The 16,518-nt window shown below is 33.9% G+C and overlaps 1 protein-coding gene across 9 annotated transcripts in view; it reads left to right on the top strand.

Annotated features, from left to right (window-relative positions):
- NOX4 (NADPH oxidase 4) overlaps window positions 1-5,618 on the top strand; it is a 248,422-nt gene extending 242,804 nt beyond the window's left edge. For 5 of the 9 annotated variants that reach the window (XM_054699597.1, XM_054699599.1, XM_054699593.1 and 2 more), the window contains one exon: window positions 5,094-5,174. In XM_054699597.1, coding sequence (XP_054555572.1) covers window positions 5,094-5,138 — 45 coding nt within the window. In that variant the 3' untranslated portion in view covers window positions 5,139-5,174. Of the gene's footprint in view, window positions 1-5,093 lie in introns of all 9 variants that reach the window. The other 4 variants (XM_054699596.1, XM_054699598.1, XM_037523119.2 and 1 more) reach the window with 1 other exon arrangement.
- The last annotated feature ends 10,900 nt before the right edge of the window (window positions 5,619-16,518 follow it).

Here is a 16,518-nt window from a genome sequence, read left to right as displayed (position 1 = left end):
TCTATGTGTTGTGACACTTTGCCACTGGTACTGACAGGCATCTCACTGGGGTGCTCCTTCTGGGATATCAGGGACTGTTTACCAGACTGAGGTCAGCACCATTATGCCAAAACTCCATAAGGGCAGTGATGCTGTGGATATGTTGATGGGTGCTGTCCCTGAAGATCCCCTTCCTCTGTATTTACTCAGTTCTGGTAGGGATCCTAAGGTCTCTGGCTTCACTTGTGGGGACTGCCTTCTCTCAGTTCCCAAAGTTTATCATGGGGTCTCTGTTTTCCAACAATGGCACAGGGGCTGCACTCTCCTTGTGTCTGCAGTTCACCTTGATGGTGGATCCCGCCCAGCTCTACTCAGTTCCAAAACACATGCAGGTGTGGGACCTTGCTCCACTTGCACACGTCCATGCTCACCTTTGTTTGTGGAGCCCACCCTCTTTCAGTTCCATAGGTGGATCGATCATGGAGTCTCAGTCTTGCAACAATGGCACAGGGGCTCTGCTACCCTTGTGACCTTGATCTATTCCTTGTTTCTTGATGTGGGTCTGGAAGGTTATATACCTACCTCTTAGTACTGTTTTGGTGTTTCCCATAATTTCTGGGATTTTGTGTTCTCATTTTCATTTGTTTCACATATTTTTTTTTATTTCTTCCTTAACTCAGTAGTTATTCAGCTGTATATATTTTAAGTGTTCATGTGTTAGAGGTTTTCCTGATTTCATTTATGTGGTTGATTTCTGGTTTGATACCTTTGTGGTCAGAAAAGATGCTTAGTAATATTTCAATCTTCATGAATTTGTGTAATCTTGTCTGTGACCCAGTGTTTGCTCAATCCTGGAAAATGTCATATGTGTACTTCAAAAAATGTGTATTTATGGGAAGGGATGCAGTACCCTATAAATGTCTGTTAACCCATGTGGTCTAATTATATTGTGCCCTATTTATTTTCTTTCTTACTAATCTGTCCATTGGTGAGAGTATAGTGTTGAAATTGCTTGCTACAAATATGTTTTTCTCAAGTCTGTTTTCAGGTTTCCTAGTAATTACCTTATATATTTTGTTGCTACTTAATTTTGATTAGCATACATTAATGGGTGCTTTGTCTCTCTGATATATTGTTTCTTTAATCATTACATAGTGTTCTTTCCTATATTTTATTACCTATTTTTGGATGGAAGTATATTTTAATTGATGTAAATAGCCTTCCTTTGGGTCCCATTCTCTTGTAGCTTTGTTATCCAAACCTTTAGTCTGAGCCCAAGTTTACCTTTAGAGCTAAGGTGCATTCCCTGGAGACAGCAGAAATTTGCATTAGTTTTACTATTCTACATATTGAGAATTTTTGTTATCTACTCTCCTAACAATTTTCAAATGTGAAATACAGTATTATTAACTATAAACACAACCATAGTGATATATATTATATCCCTAGGACTTACTGTCTTATAACTGAAAGTTTTTACTCTAATTTCATCCATTTTCTGCTCACACTCTCCATCTTAGCATCCATAAACCTATTCTCTTTCTTTGAGGCTTTTTTTTAAGATTCTACATTTAAATGAGATCATAAACTATTTGTCATTTTCTGATTTACTTGTCATAATACTCTCAAATTTCATCCATGTTCTTGCAAAAGGGTAGAATTGTATTCCTTTTTATAGTTGACCAAAATTTATATGTAAACATATATATATATGTATATTTGTACATATACACATACCCATATATATCACTTTGCATATCACATTTTATTTATCCATTCATCTGTGTACAGATGGGCATTTAGATTATTTCCCTGTCTTGATTTCTGTATATTATACTTCAGTGAACATACAAATGCAAATACCTCTTCAAAATAGAAATTTTATTTCCTTTGTCTAAATATCCAGAAGTGGAATTGTTGGACCATATGGTAGATCTGTTTTTAATTTTTTGAGGAACCTGCATAATATTTTTCATAGTGGCTACACTAATTTTTATTTTTCATCGACAGTGCATAAGTGTTCCCTGTTCTCAATATGCATCTCTTGTTTTTGTTGGTTTCATTGTTTATAATAACCATTATGACAAGTGTGAGGTTAAGCCTCAATGTGGTTCATATTTGTGTTTCCCTGGAGATAGTGATTTTAACATCTGTTGACCTTCTTTGTATCATCTTTGGAACAATGTCTATTCAGATCTTCTGCCTAATTTTTCAGCTTGATTGTTTGCTTTGCTTTTATTTTCTTCCATTCTGGCTTGTGGCAATGTAATTTAAAATTTGTGTGAAGTGAGGGAATTGTTTGTTTATGGCGTCCTGGTAGTTCTTTATTTTTATTTTATTTTATTAAATATTTATTTATTTATTTATACAAGCACTGGGTACAGTCAGAAGCATGGGAGGGTGAGAGAATTCACCAGAGCCAGAGCAGGGAACAGAACAGGCAGACTGACAAAATACACTGCTGAGGGGAGCAACGAGCACAGCAGGAGAGGTTTGTCATGCCATGTGGGACTCTCTTCTGGGGCAGGGGATCGAACCAGTGCTACAGAGGCTGTGGGAAGCTTCCCAGCTCAGCGCTCAACCACTGCGAAACCAGGGGAGGCCCCCTGGTAGTTCTTTATTTAGTGTTGTATGTATATTCTTCTCACACATGAGCAGATCAGTACTCAGCCAAAGCTTCAGTATACTCCCCTACAGTCTTATAGATCTATAGAACTTTCTTTTTATTTTTTCATTTATAAACTCATTATCTTGTGGAGTTTTTAAGACTCATATTTAGGAACAGGTAACCAATACTAAATGCATTCCGAATATATTTAATCATAGAGATAACATTGTTTTTCTTATACATAGCTCTTATAAATATCTTTAATAAAATAATATATTTATAAAATTACAGTGATTATTTAGAGTAAGATAAATTTTCACTGAAATTTATTATTTGAGTATGAGGAAAATGCATAATCTGAAATGACATTAATTTGTGATAGATATTGTCAGAAAGTAAAAGAATTATATGGTAGTATAATCAATATCTATGATTGTAATTGTATCTTTTACATGTAAAAGTAAATTGTTTGACAATATAGATCTATATTAGTCTTACTTGACCACATACTATTTGTATAACGAAATATATTTTTGTCATTCTTCCAAGTCCATGTATTTGTTATTAATTTTTAAAATAAGAGTTTATTCTTTTAACTGTGGTAACATTAGGTTTCTCCCCATCAGAGATAATTACCATAGGATACCTGCCACCAAACCATTCATAGTCCATTACCATAGTCCATTGTGCTTCCTTCCCTCCTTCCTCTTATTCTGTTAGTCTCTTACAAACTCTTCACCACATATTTTTTTCCGCAAATCTTAGCTGTTTCAGCATCCATCAGCTGTGTTCTTTTTTTTTTTTTAAGATTTATTTATTTATTTTATACAAGAACCAGAGTAAAGGTCAGAAGTGTGGGAGGGTGAGAGAATTCACCAGAGCCAGAGTGGGGAGCAAAACAGGCAGACTGATGAAATACACTGCTGAAGGGAGCAGCGGGCGAGGCAGGAGAGGTCTGCTGCGCCATGTGGGGTTCTCCTTGGCTGGTGGGGAATCGAACTGGCACTGTAGAGGCTGTGGACAGCTTCGTTTTGCAGTGCTCAACCGCTGTGCCACGCAGGAGGCCCCATCAACTGTGCTCTAATCTCCTAAACTGATTGAGACTGCTGATTTCAGCACACATTTTCCCTCTGTGTACGACAATCTTGTAAACACCCTCTAGGAACAAGCAATGAATGTTATTGACCTCACCTTGTATTTTCTCTTTTCTCAGTGATCGTGGTTTTGTGTTATATATTGTCTAGTAGCTGAACATCCGAGTTCAAAATATTGTTTTACACAAAATTTTTTTAAAGATTTATTTATTTGTTTGTTTGTTTGTTTATTTATACAAGCACTGGGTACAGTCAGAAGCGCAGGAGGGTGAGAGAATTCACCAAAGCCAGAGCAGGGAGCAGAGCAGGCAGAAGGACAGAAGTACACTACTGAGGGGAGCAGCGGGTAGCAGGAGAGGCCCGTGTGCCATGTGGGACCCTCCTCCGGTGCCCGGGGAGCAGCCGGGAATCGAACTGGCGCTGCAGAGGCTGTGGGCAGCTTCGCAACCCAGCGCTCAACCGCTGCACCACCCGGGAGGCCCTTACACAAAATTTTTAATGCAAATGGTAAATCTAGTTCCCATTAATCCATCTTGACTAATGGTGAAAATTCTGATTTTGTAGTTTCATTTTTCAAGATGAAATGTGATAATAAAATCATTTTCAGTTTCTGTTATAATGAATTTGCTGCACATATGAATGGATTTGCTAACTTTTCCAGCACCATTTATTCTGGATAATGAGGACATACTCTATCATCGTACAAATTTGTTACTAACACTTTAATATCCAAGAAAAACTCAATTTAATCCAACAAAATTAGAAATAACAATGTGAAATATTAGTGTTTCCTAGGATTTATTTAGTCTCTTTGTTAGTTATATATAAATTTTTGCTACACTTTATGTCAGAAGATAATAAGACCTCATCACTTGTTATAAGTGTTGCTTGATATAAATAAAAAATAAAATATCCATATTTATATGCTTTTCATTTCAATATTTATGCAAATCATTCACTTAAAGTTATACTTTCAATTTGGTAATAGATATTCTTTCTCTTCTTTATTCATCATTGCCCATGTAAAGCCATGGCATCTTTATTTTTTTAATTAATTCATTTATATTTTTTACATTGTTGTTCATTTCTGTACAATGTTTGATTTCTCCCCTCAGGTGTAATCCCCTTAAAATTCCCACCATTCCACCATTCCATCGCCCATGAACCATCACCATACTCTCTTGTGTTCTTGTCTCCCCTGTTTTGGCCCTCTTCTTTCCTATCTCTCAGGTGAAACTAAAGATCTTCATGGTGGCCATATACATTTGGAAACAATTGGAACATTAATTTTAATATGTAAAATATCAGAAAATCAACTTTGTTAGTACCTTAAACATGATTATAAGGCATACTTGTTATGTTTTCCCAAATCATCCACCTGATTTTTCCATTTTATCACTCTCTCTTCCCAGGAAAACAGTTGGTGTTTTTTGCTGTGGACCCAATTCAATTTCTAAGACTCTTCATAAACTGAGTAATCGTTACAACTTCTATGGGACGAGATTTGAATACAATAAAGAATCTTTCAGCTAAAAATCTTTCAGATGAACCAGGGCTCTAAAGAAGGAATGAGTGCAATTTCTAAGACTTTGAAACTCAGCTGAATCAAACAGTTTTGTCACGCCAAAGAATAGAAAAGTTTTCTTATTTATGATTATTTAAAATGGAAAATGCAAATAATGTGGCAAGATGATGGTTCACCTTACATGTTTAATCTGGAAGACAAAAAGAACTTAAAGGGTATTTGATATGGTGATTCAGTTTTCAATATGCAAATTAAAGAAAACTATTGTATGCTCACTGTTGATTTTTATGGCAGATTCAAAAGTCTCCAGTGAGGAGCTGCACTTGCTCACTGGGAAGCTGATGGTCTTGGTCCTCTTAAATTGTTTTGCTTGATCAAAGATAAGATTAAACAAAATTAAAATCTCATTTAAATAAATATATCTATATATAAAAACAGAGTAGCTTTGATTTGGAAAAACTTCTGGCAAATATATTAAGTGCTTGAAAATACAACACAGGACTCTGTATTAATACGGGTAATTTGTATCAGTATTTAATGTCCATTACTACTGATGCTAATACCTCTACTTGATATCTGACTTTATGCTCAATAAAACTTTTGCAAATATTGATATAGTATCTATTTTTATATTTTTCCTCTGTCTTGGGAAATTTTCTCCCCTGTAGCATGCATTAAATATAATGATTTAATTAATGCTTTTCATTCTCAATTTATTGAATCTGTTAAAGTTGCATAGTAATGAGGGCAGTATGATTACTGTAAATTATAATTATTTTTTTCCTTTATGAGCATTTTGGTCTTATTGTTTTTATTTACTTCCTCCCCCTACCCCAGCATAATTTGTTAGTTTTTAGCCTCTTAAGATACTTTGTTTAATATGCACTTTGAAGTCAAAGGATGTTGTATCTTCAGTATCACTGAGATATGCTATCATTCTCTTTTGTTACACATTGGCTTATGCTGGACTTTGAAATTATAAAACACATTTCTATTAAGAAACCTGTATGTTACTTGCTATACAAGAGAAAATACTTCATCAGTTATTTATATTCAAGTTTATAATCAAGAACATTATAATTGCTCTGTCTGGTACCCTGGTTCTCCATCCAGGGAATTACTGAATTTAGAGTTGCTGTTTTGAATACACTTGTGTAACCTTATCAATTTATGTATCCTAATCATTACAGTGTTAATTCAATGGGAAAAAAATACATTTCACTAACATAGTAAGAATTAAAGCATTTTTACTATTTAGTGATTTTTTTTTTGTAGACATCTGTCCATTGCTATCAAATATAGCACATTGTTAAAATTGGCAGCACAGATAATCTTGCCTTTGCTAAAATTTTGCATGATATGATAGATGATACTATATTTTTGGTCTAATTCACCAATCCCAATTAACTTTGTTAAATCACCTTGCATTGAATGCCCATAAACATATTACTTATAGATATTTATACCTCTCCTTGGGATTCTTTCTTCTGCTCTGTGGAGAAAGGTTAAATCAGGAAAAGATAGGGAAATGTGCAATGCTCCTCCAAATTCAGTTCTGAAGGCATATTTTCTAACCAGCACATCTTTTCTAGGATTTGCTTTGGTTTAGTTTTGTGTGTACCTTTGTTTTTTTGTTTTTTTTTTTTCTGTATTCCACATATAAGTGAAAATTTTCCACTTATGTCTTTCTCCTGCTGACTTATTTTACTTAGTATAATCCCCAACCAGTGCATGGTAACATTTTCCAAATTAAAAAGAATCTTTATAAAAATGCATACCAGAAGAAACATAACTGTGTGTAGACTTTGTATGCAATAGTGATTCTTTACTGATCACGATTTATTTATGTGATTATATTAAATATATCTAATTTTAGTAAAATGGGTGTTTCAATACATTCTCCCAAGTAGGTCTGCAATTCTAGATGAGTTCTTGTCTGCTTTAAATTCCACTGATGTTCAAATGTTAATTGTTAAATATAGGTAATTTTTGCTTTTGCAGATAGAAGTGAAATTAAAGCTTCATCATGCATGTCTGAGAGCTTTGTTTTGTTTTGAGGGATACTTCCTTGGGAACTAATTATTCTTAATCATATCTGAAAATAATATTTTTAGCAGTAATCAAAGTTAAAATTGAAATGGTATCCTTGAAATCTCTAATGCTCACTTTTCCTTTGCAACATTAAGTAGGCAAAGTTTCTTGATAAGATAGTAAAGTTTTAAAAACATCATCTATTTGAGCATGGGAAGCCCTGAAGATTTGAGTGTCACTGGATCTAACTAAGGATGTGACTTCTCAATGTGGTATTAAGATTTCTCCTTAGAACTATATTAGTAGTTACTAGTATTTTTGGATAATGTTTCTTTTTGAGAACCTGATTAAAAACATATGATATAAATATAAAAACATTTTCTATACAATTTTGAGGGACCCACAAAAGAGAACTCAGAGTTTAAGAAATAGAACAAAATTATTGTAGTAATAGGTCTTTTATCTATATTTTTCTTTGAATTTGGGGGAGAACTATCAATTTTTATAGCATTATATAGGAATTTAGTTCTGTGTAGAAAATAAGAAAATTCTCTGTATGAATACCATCAGTTTTTAATCTTGGGTTTCCAGTTTTATGAAAGGGAAGGTTCTAATTTTTCATCTTAGTAATAACAGAAAGCTTAGATTCAAATACATGCCAGCATACACACACATCACATGCATTTATGACTTTTTTTGCTTTCATTTATAAATTCAAATAAAAATGAAATTATTGATAGTATTTTTTTTTTATTTAGTGACTTTAAATGCCAGTCAAATGATTGTATTAACAGAGACATCTAAAAATAGAAAAAAAAATTCTTATTTTGCAATTCATGAAACTGAGAAGCCCAAAAGGAGATGGTGTCTTGCTTCAAGTCATCCATTGAGTTTCTCAGTGTTGAAACTGGAACTCAGCTTTCCTAACCTATGCTGACTCTTTCCACCTCCTCATGATGTCTTTATCTGATAAGATATATCTAGTCCTGTTATTCTTAATCTAATCTCTCTATAAACTGTAGTGCTACGTGGAAAATAAGGTCCTGAATGTTAATTCCAAAATTGGATACAGAAAATTACAATTTTCCTCTTCTATGTTTGTTAGTCTTGTTTGGCTTGTTAGAATCTATTTACAGTATCAATTTTAAAATATGACAATTATACTAAAGGGGTTACATTCTCCAGAATATTGTATTAGACACTTAATAGTCAAGATTTTAGGAAATGCTGATATTATAAATTCAGATCTATATTTATAAACAAAAATCATAACTTCACCATCTTTCTAACAAACCAGGGTAATGTTGATATTAAGACAAGTTTTTATTCTCTCTTTACAATGTCCATAGATGACTTCATTTTGAAGGGGAAAAGGGCAGCTTTTTGTAAACTAGTGAGACAAGAAATACATGAAGCCAAGCATAATCTGATTGGCATTAACTTTAACCACCACAGAACAATTATTGAAATGAAAGTGCAAGTTTATACACTAGAGAAGAAGCACTAACTCAGATTCAATATATATAAAGAATTGGGAAACTATATTTCATTTTATAAATAATTTTATTTATGATAAGTTCTAGTATATTTCTAGAAAACCATTGTTTTGGAACTTATGGTAATGGTTAAAAGTTGGACATGCCTTCACCATTGCTCCAGTGTTTTTATTGCACTAGGTAGTACCCACAAAGCTCGGTGAAGTTTTCTAAGGCAAAAAAAAAAAAAAAAAAAAAAAGGCAACAGAATTTCCAGCACTTAACTAAGAGGGTTCCATTAGGAGAAAAGTGAAAAAAGGTTATGTAAAACATTCAGAATTAGGAAAAAGTGAAGCAGCAATGCTTAGAATAATGGCCAATAATTTTTAAATAAATTACAGAATTTTTATATGGTTCTAAACAGAAAATTTATATTTTTGTACATACTCTAAAATATATTTTGTTTCTTTTCTTTTACAATGTAGTGAATTCACCAGTATTCTTAGAGTGTTAAGCAACGCTTTAAGACTTCTTAAGAGCATTAAATGTCTAATAGTAACAAAACTATGTGGTGAAATATGAGAGTAAAAGAAAGAAAAATCATTTAACATATTAAGTCATGATAATACTTTTCTAACTGAATATATATATGCTCAAATGTGTGACATAACTATTCTAGTTCTCGATAATGTAAAAAAAATGTTTAGTTTTTAGGAATCCTTCCACATTTTCACCCCCACTTCATTTTAGGAGACACTTCATCTTTGATCAGAATTATTTTTGACTTCTACTAAGAATTAGAGCATGATGAGCTGCTGGTTGACCTAGAGATAGCCCCTATATTTGATGGGAATCAGCACTATGTAAATGCTCTAATTTACATGTTGTCATAAAAAGAGAGCAGGAGGCTGTGCTGCCTTGCTCTACTGTGAGCCCCACACATTAACAGTCTGTCATTTCAAATTCCTATTTCTTAGCTCATATGCTTTCATCCAGGGGATGAAACATTCTTAACAACATAGATGTGAGTAACACATTCTCTTTGTTATATGATGACAATTTGCTGGTAGTAAGCAGCATGTTCATTTGAACTTAGTTATTGATTCAGTGTGGCTTTGTAACTGATTTTAGGGGTGAGAAATTTCCCCAAAGCATAAAATGGGTACTTTGCTTGCCAGCTAAGAATATACAAGAGTCAGCATATTGAGGAGGGAGAAGCAGTTAAATCTAACCATAAACACATGTATGTGGAATATAAAATAAAACATATAGAAAGAAACATAACACATCTTCCCACATATATGTTGGAACATGAACTGGGGTGTACTTTGCACTTTGTGATTAGACATTCTGCACAGTTTAATCTCTACTCCAAGGGACTATCCAGTTAGGAAAATACCAATTTCAAGTCAGCTTGGTTTCTTTATCCACTACCTCCTATTTAAAGGAATTTATTTACTTATCTGATTACAAAATGACAATAGCAGGAAACTCTTAAATTTCTTTTTTTCATTAAAATCTAATTTCAAAGTCAAGAAGGGTCACTTTTTTCACAAAAGAACATTTTATTTTTTCTTGAACTGATTTAATTAAAAAATAACTATTGGTGAGGCAACATCAGTTTATAATATATAAAGTTCATGGTGTATAATGTATAATATGTCGTCTTTATACAATATGTGCACATCATCAAAAGAGTAGTCTCCATTCATCACCATGTAATAAATCCCTTTTACCTACTTCACATTTTCCTCCCATCCCTTCTCCCTTCTGCTTTGTGGCTTTGCGTTTGTTTTTGTCTTGTTTGAATGCTTATGTTTCTTTCTATATTCCACATACAACTGGAATCTTTTGGCGTTTAATTTTCTTCATCTGACTTATTTCATTTGGTGTAATATCACAGAGGAACATTTTAAAGGCAGACCTGGACAAAAAGACAGCTTCATCCAACCATGTACTGACCTAACTGATCATCAGAATTAGCTTGGAAGCTAGTTAAATACACAAATTTCAATTGCATGCCCCTCCATATGGCAGGAATATTTCTAAAGAACTCTGTAGTATGTTGATAGAGGACAGCTCAGCAGCAAATGGTTACTAGATTACTAGATTCTTTTAACTGACCTTCACAATTTTCCTGCTTGGAGAACAAAGCCAAGTTTATCATTTATTTATAATCACTATAAAGACTGTATTGAGTTGAGTTTCAGCTCAAGCAAATTAGACTTCTTAGTTCTTAATTCTATCTCACCTCAGTCACCAGTCTACTCTAGAATCATCCTATTTCCTCACTTTAGCCTGTGGACAACATCATGTCAGAATTTTAATACCAGTTCATAATAAGTGATAAACAGAAGTGTTTACAAGGAAACAAAGGCAATTTACCTAATTAGATGATGTCATTTAGGAAGGTTGAGTGGTATTTATGTAAGTTCTGTACCTTCATTGTTGAGAATCAGCATGTGTTTATACTACATTAAATTTACCACTAAATTTCCTTCACATCTATCTTTCGCCATGCCATTATTCCCTTTTACCCTGATTTACCCGTTCTCCCCTTCACACTTTCCTTCTGGTAACCACTAATTAATTTGCAATGCAAACATTAATTTTTGCTTTATTCAGTTCATCTATTTTTTTTTTTTTTACTCTATGTACCATCTGTTAGTGGAATCAAGCAGTGTTTATCTTTTTCTGATGACTCTTTATTTGGTTGAACAAATGCCCAGCAAGCAAAATCACCAAAGTATCATGGCAGATGAACAACAGCAATTCTTTCATTCTTTTTTATTTTAAGATTTTTTATTTATTTATACAAGAGCTGGTGTACAGGCCAGAGGTGTGGGAGGGTGAGGGGAACAGCGGGTGAGACAGGAGTGCGTCTGCCACACAATGTGGGTATCTATCTGGCCAGCCAGGAATCGAACCCATGCTGCAGAGGCTGTGGGCAGCTTCACAGCATTGTGCTCAACCCACTGCAACACTGGGGAGGCCCCAATTTTTTCATTCTTATCCAAAGAAAGCTCCATGACAACAGGTTCCTTTATGTATTAAATCACCCCTGAATGTATTTCCAAAGATAGACCATGGAGGGTGGGTGATCATAGATGAGTCACTTTTCCTCTTTAAACCTTAGCTTTTGCACTTACAAATGAGAAGATTGAGAATTGCTGCTCCAATTTGTAATTGAACTCATTTGGGTCATTAGTAGTATGAGTTCTGGACTTCTCAAACTCTAGTTATATAAAAGGAATTGGAAAAGGAACTCCCAGATTTACTTACTTGGTATTAAATTCAGACCCGAAGAAGTTAAAATTTTTCATCTCAATTCACATTGCAGTGGACCCACTAACTTGGTCAGTAAGCTACACAGCCATAAGGCAAGTGAGCCAGGAAAAACAATTTCCTTTTATAAAGTGGGAATAACCCCTATTGGCACAGGGGTTAAAGACACATGCTATCAAGCTACCACCAGCCACTGCAGCACTAGTTCAATCCCTGGCTAGGGAGCTAATCCACATGGCACAGCAGACCTCTCCTGTCTTGCCCACCGCTCCCCTCAGCACTGTATATCAGTAGATCTGCTTGTTCTGTTCCCCACTGTGTCTCTGGTGAATCCTCTTCCCTCCCCCACACCTTTGGCCTATACCCAAGTTCTTGGATGCATAAATAAATAAATCTTTGAAAAAAAATGAGGCTAATTAGTTGCAATTCAGTTCTCCCTTGACAGTGTGCTGGTTTCAAAATTATACATTTTCTCTTCCTAAGTGTGGAGTGAAAAAAGTCCTGGCTCAGAAATTAGAAAACTTGGTTGTCCCTATTGCTGAAAAATGTTAGACCACATACAGAAAAAGGGGAACAATATCTTCGTTTGCTTAACTTACAATGATGTAATAAGGAAAGATTATGTGGGAGAGGACGAAAATTGAAAAAAAAAGAAAAGAAATTCCCTGGGTAAATTTCCCTCAGTAGATTTCTTGATAACAAAATAAATATAAAGAAATGCTTTAAGAAAATAAAAAAATAGGCTTTTATGAGTCAAATCCTTTATAACTGAGTTAGTAGTTAATTGTATTTTCTGAGCAATTAAAGAAGTACCTGTAGATAAACATGCATCACCATTATGTCTTTGTTCTTCGCAGATATCCATAAACAAAGTTTTTGGCTATATATAATATAACTACCTTCTAAGTTCCTCTGATTTTGGTGAGGTCCAGTATGCAAGAGTTAGCTATACTTACCTTGTCGATTGAGCTAAGGATTGCTAGAAGGTGACAGAAGTTGCTTATTTAAGGTTTGATGGATGGAAAATTGAGTGCTTATGATACACTCCACTGAATTAAAACCAAAACCTTTATCTTAGAACTAGAAATAGTTTTATAAAGGAAAAAAAATGCTGCAATGTTGTTTAATCCTAGATGGAAAAAATAAATTTATATTTTCCTTAATCGTACCAAAGATACTTCATATTATGTATGTTCATCAAAACTCATTTTGTAGAATTTGCATTTTCATCTTTTATGTGTTTGTTCATGTGAATGGTGGATTGGAAGAAAAATTTCCTTAATGAAAATGATATTCCACAATGATGTGTAATAACATTTTCCAACTTGTATATTAAGTACCACATGGTGGCAGATTGGCAACTGGAAGAAGTATAGCCCTCTCTTCAAAAGGTGAGGCATTCAGAGATCCAGGTGTGATTGATTTTTGTCTGGTGAAATAAAAGTTCGAGTTTATACAGTACTGGAGAGGAAGCACTAACTCAGATTCAATATATATATAAAGAATTTGGGAAAATATTTATTTTTATATGTGATTTTATTGCTGGTAAGTCAAAGTATGTTTGTAGAAAACCATTGTTTGGAACTTAAAATAATGGTTAAAAGTTTGACAAATAAAGATTAGACTACTTAAAAGTATTTTCATTATAAATTGTGCACCTTTGAGGATAATAATTAAGAATTGTCGCCAAGATTTTGAGAAAAGGATAGTGTTGTTTTCATTCTTAGGAAAGATTGGTTTTACATGCAAAGATACTAAACAAATAATACTTAATGGGAAAAATTCTTTGAAAAACTTTGCATGTCATGTAATGTCAAGTCAACACTTGTAATTTTCATTTCAGCAAGACCTGTATTGGGGACAATAGAATTCTAACATCAAAGTTTAAAATATGGTGGGTTTGGAATTTGGGGTTGATTTTTGATTTGTTAATTTTCTTGGTACTATTCTCATAATTAGATCTCATAATTATTTTCATTAAACTGAAATATTTATCCAATTTTAAGATGTTAAAGTTATATGTATATTTTTCTGCACAGAAAATTAATAAAATATGTTATTTGTGAAATCTAAATATTGTGTGTTTATACCTGATCACTGAGGTTTTTAATTTTATCTAAACATTGAGTGTGCACTATGAATATTTATGTCCAAATAATAACTCCTGCTTAAATGATTTTGTTTGTTCCCAATTTATCCCCATCACCCCCTTATTAAATCTGTAAATTATACAAAATAGATAATAACAATATTAATTTGCAGGTTTTTCTATAAGTAGGAGATGAGGCGTTTGCTGTACACTCTGAGTGTATGCATTCAGCTACCATCTGAAAACTAGCTGTGTGATTTCACCATCAGAAAATGTAGATCAGAATTTTCTCTAAGATTCATTCAATTTTGTGTTTCAATTTTGACTGTGAACCTCTATGTTATAGTGGACAGGATGCATAAGAATGCTTCAGTATACTTGACTGTAGTAATCTTTAGGTCCTAAAATATGTATAGTAAGGTCTGTAAGATTGGGAAACCTTCTTTTATCACCATAATGAAAAGATACTCTTGTTCAGAATTAAGGACACACTTAGCCATGTTTCTAAATGTATGCTCTTTATGTTCAGCACTTTCTTAAAAAGTCACTCATGTGTCAAATCAAAGGCCTATGTGTTCTAATTTATAGTGTTTGTAGAACTGATGACTTGTCTGTAGAGTTTAAAGAGGTCTGCTGTGCCATGTGGGTGGCTCCTTGCCGGCTGGGATCGAACCCATGCTGCAGAGGCTGTGGACAGCTCAACTGCTGACTTAAGCAGGTTACTTCTCTATGTGGTACTGCATTTTTCTCAACTGGTTCCTATCACATCACAGATTTTAGAGAATTTGCATTTCTGAAATGGTATCTTGTCTCCTGTATTTTACCAAGGTATCACTCTTTCTTTAATGGGCATTTCAACTGATCAACTTCAAATGCATTCAAAAGTCATGATTTGCAGTTATGTGCTATATTCTTATGTGAATGCATTGCTTGCTTTGTGTCACATTGGGACCCTCCAGTGCATGCTTTAATGTCAATAGCAGCAGTGTTGTAAAATTACTCAGCAGCAGAAGATAGTGGGGGAAGAACACAAAAGATAATTGGAGAAAACACTTTTGGGGTGTTCAAGTCAAGGAAACCAATAAAAATCTCAATTCTGAAGATTAAATGTTCCTCTAAAGTCTTCCTATATTCATACCGATTGTGTTCTCAGGAATATTTTTGTGAGAGCTAAGAAAAATGAAAATGTGTGACAGTAAAAGTGCCTCCTCAGACTTTTTATTAGTCAATGAAATCCATAAGAAACCTTAAATGACTGATGTGCCATTGGCTTTGTCTGCAGCTTGCTGATAAATGTGCCAACAACTGGAATACCACAAACATCTGAAATCTGATTGTGCAGTTTTAATGTAGATGGACAGTATCGTGTGAAAAATTACTTTTGACTTAGAGTGGCCATTAATTGTAAATTTCAAAATTGCCTTATGTGCATTTAGACAAGGTGATTTTTTAATTAAATTTCATATTTGTTCATACAAAACACTTTGGTGGGAGGTTTTGATTTATAAGCAGATTTATACTTCATTAAAAAGAAAAAACTGTATTATGACTTGCATAATTTTTATGGTGATAGTAAGAAGTGATCGATTTTTAAAAAAAAAGCTTCCTAATAGAGTGCTAGTGTAATATGACACTTTTGTCTCCCAAAGCAGGTAGAAATGTTAGCTGGAAATAAAGCCTCAATAACAGTTATTAGAGTTTATTAGCTAGTCAAAGGGAGGATTTTTTTGTTTTTTTTAATATTTTATTTATATATTTTTTACATCTTTGTTCTTTTTTAAATAATGTTTGCACCCCCCCAGGTTTAGTCTCCATAGAATTTCCTTCCCCAATGCACCCTGCACCATCACCTCAGTCCCCTGTGCTCCTCCTCCCTCCCTCCCTTGATCCCTCTCCCTCCTCCTTCCCTGCAGGATGTCTCTGGTTTATAATTATCTGTTAGTTTTTGTTTTGTTTTATTGTGTTTTGTGTTGTTATTATTTTTCCCCTGATGTCTTAGTTGGTTCCCCTACATTCCTCCTATAAGTAAAGCCATCCAATATTTTTCTTTTTCCTTCTGACTTATTTCACTGAGCATAATTCCTTCTAGCTCCATCCAGGTTGCTGCAAATTGTGGTCCAACCACTATGGAAAGCTGTCTGAAGATTCCTCAGTCTACTAAAAATGGAGCAACCATATGACCAAGCAATTCTACTCCTAGGAATCTACCCAAAAGACACAAAATAATTGATTCAAAAAAACACTTGAACCCTTATGTTTACTGCAGCACTATTTATAATAGGTAAGATCTAGAAACAACCCAAATGCCCAGAAATAGATGACTGGATCAGGAAGATGTGGTATATATACACAATGGAATACTATTCAGCCGTCAAAAAAGTGAGGATTTGAATTGAGGAAATAGTCCAACAGATTTTACCTCTGAGATCTGC

Source organism: Talpa occidentalis, unplaced genomic scaffold (assembly GCF_014898055.3).
Source record: "Talpa occidentalis isolate TD23 unplaced genomic scaffold, MPIMG_talOcc4v2.1 talOcc4.3, whole genome shotgun sequence".
Taxonomy (NCBI): Eukaryota; Metazoa; Chordata; class Mammalia; order Eulipotyphla; family Talpidae; genus Talpa; species Talpa occidentalis.
Note: the sequence above shows the minus strand (reverse complement) of the source record. Positions and strands in the feature narration are given on the sequence as shown.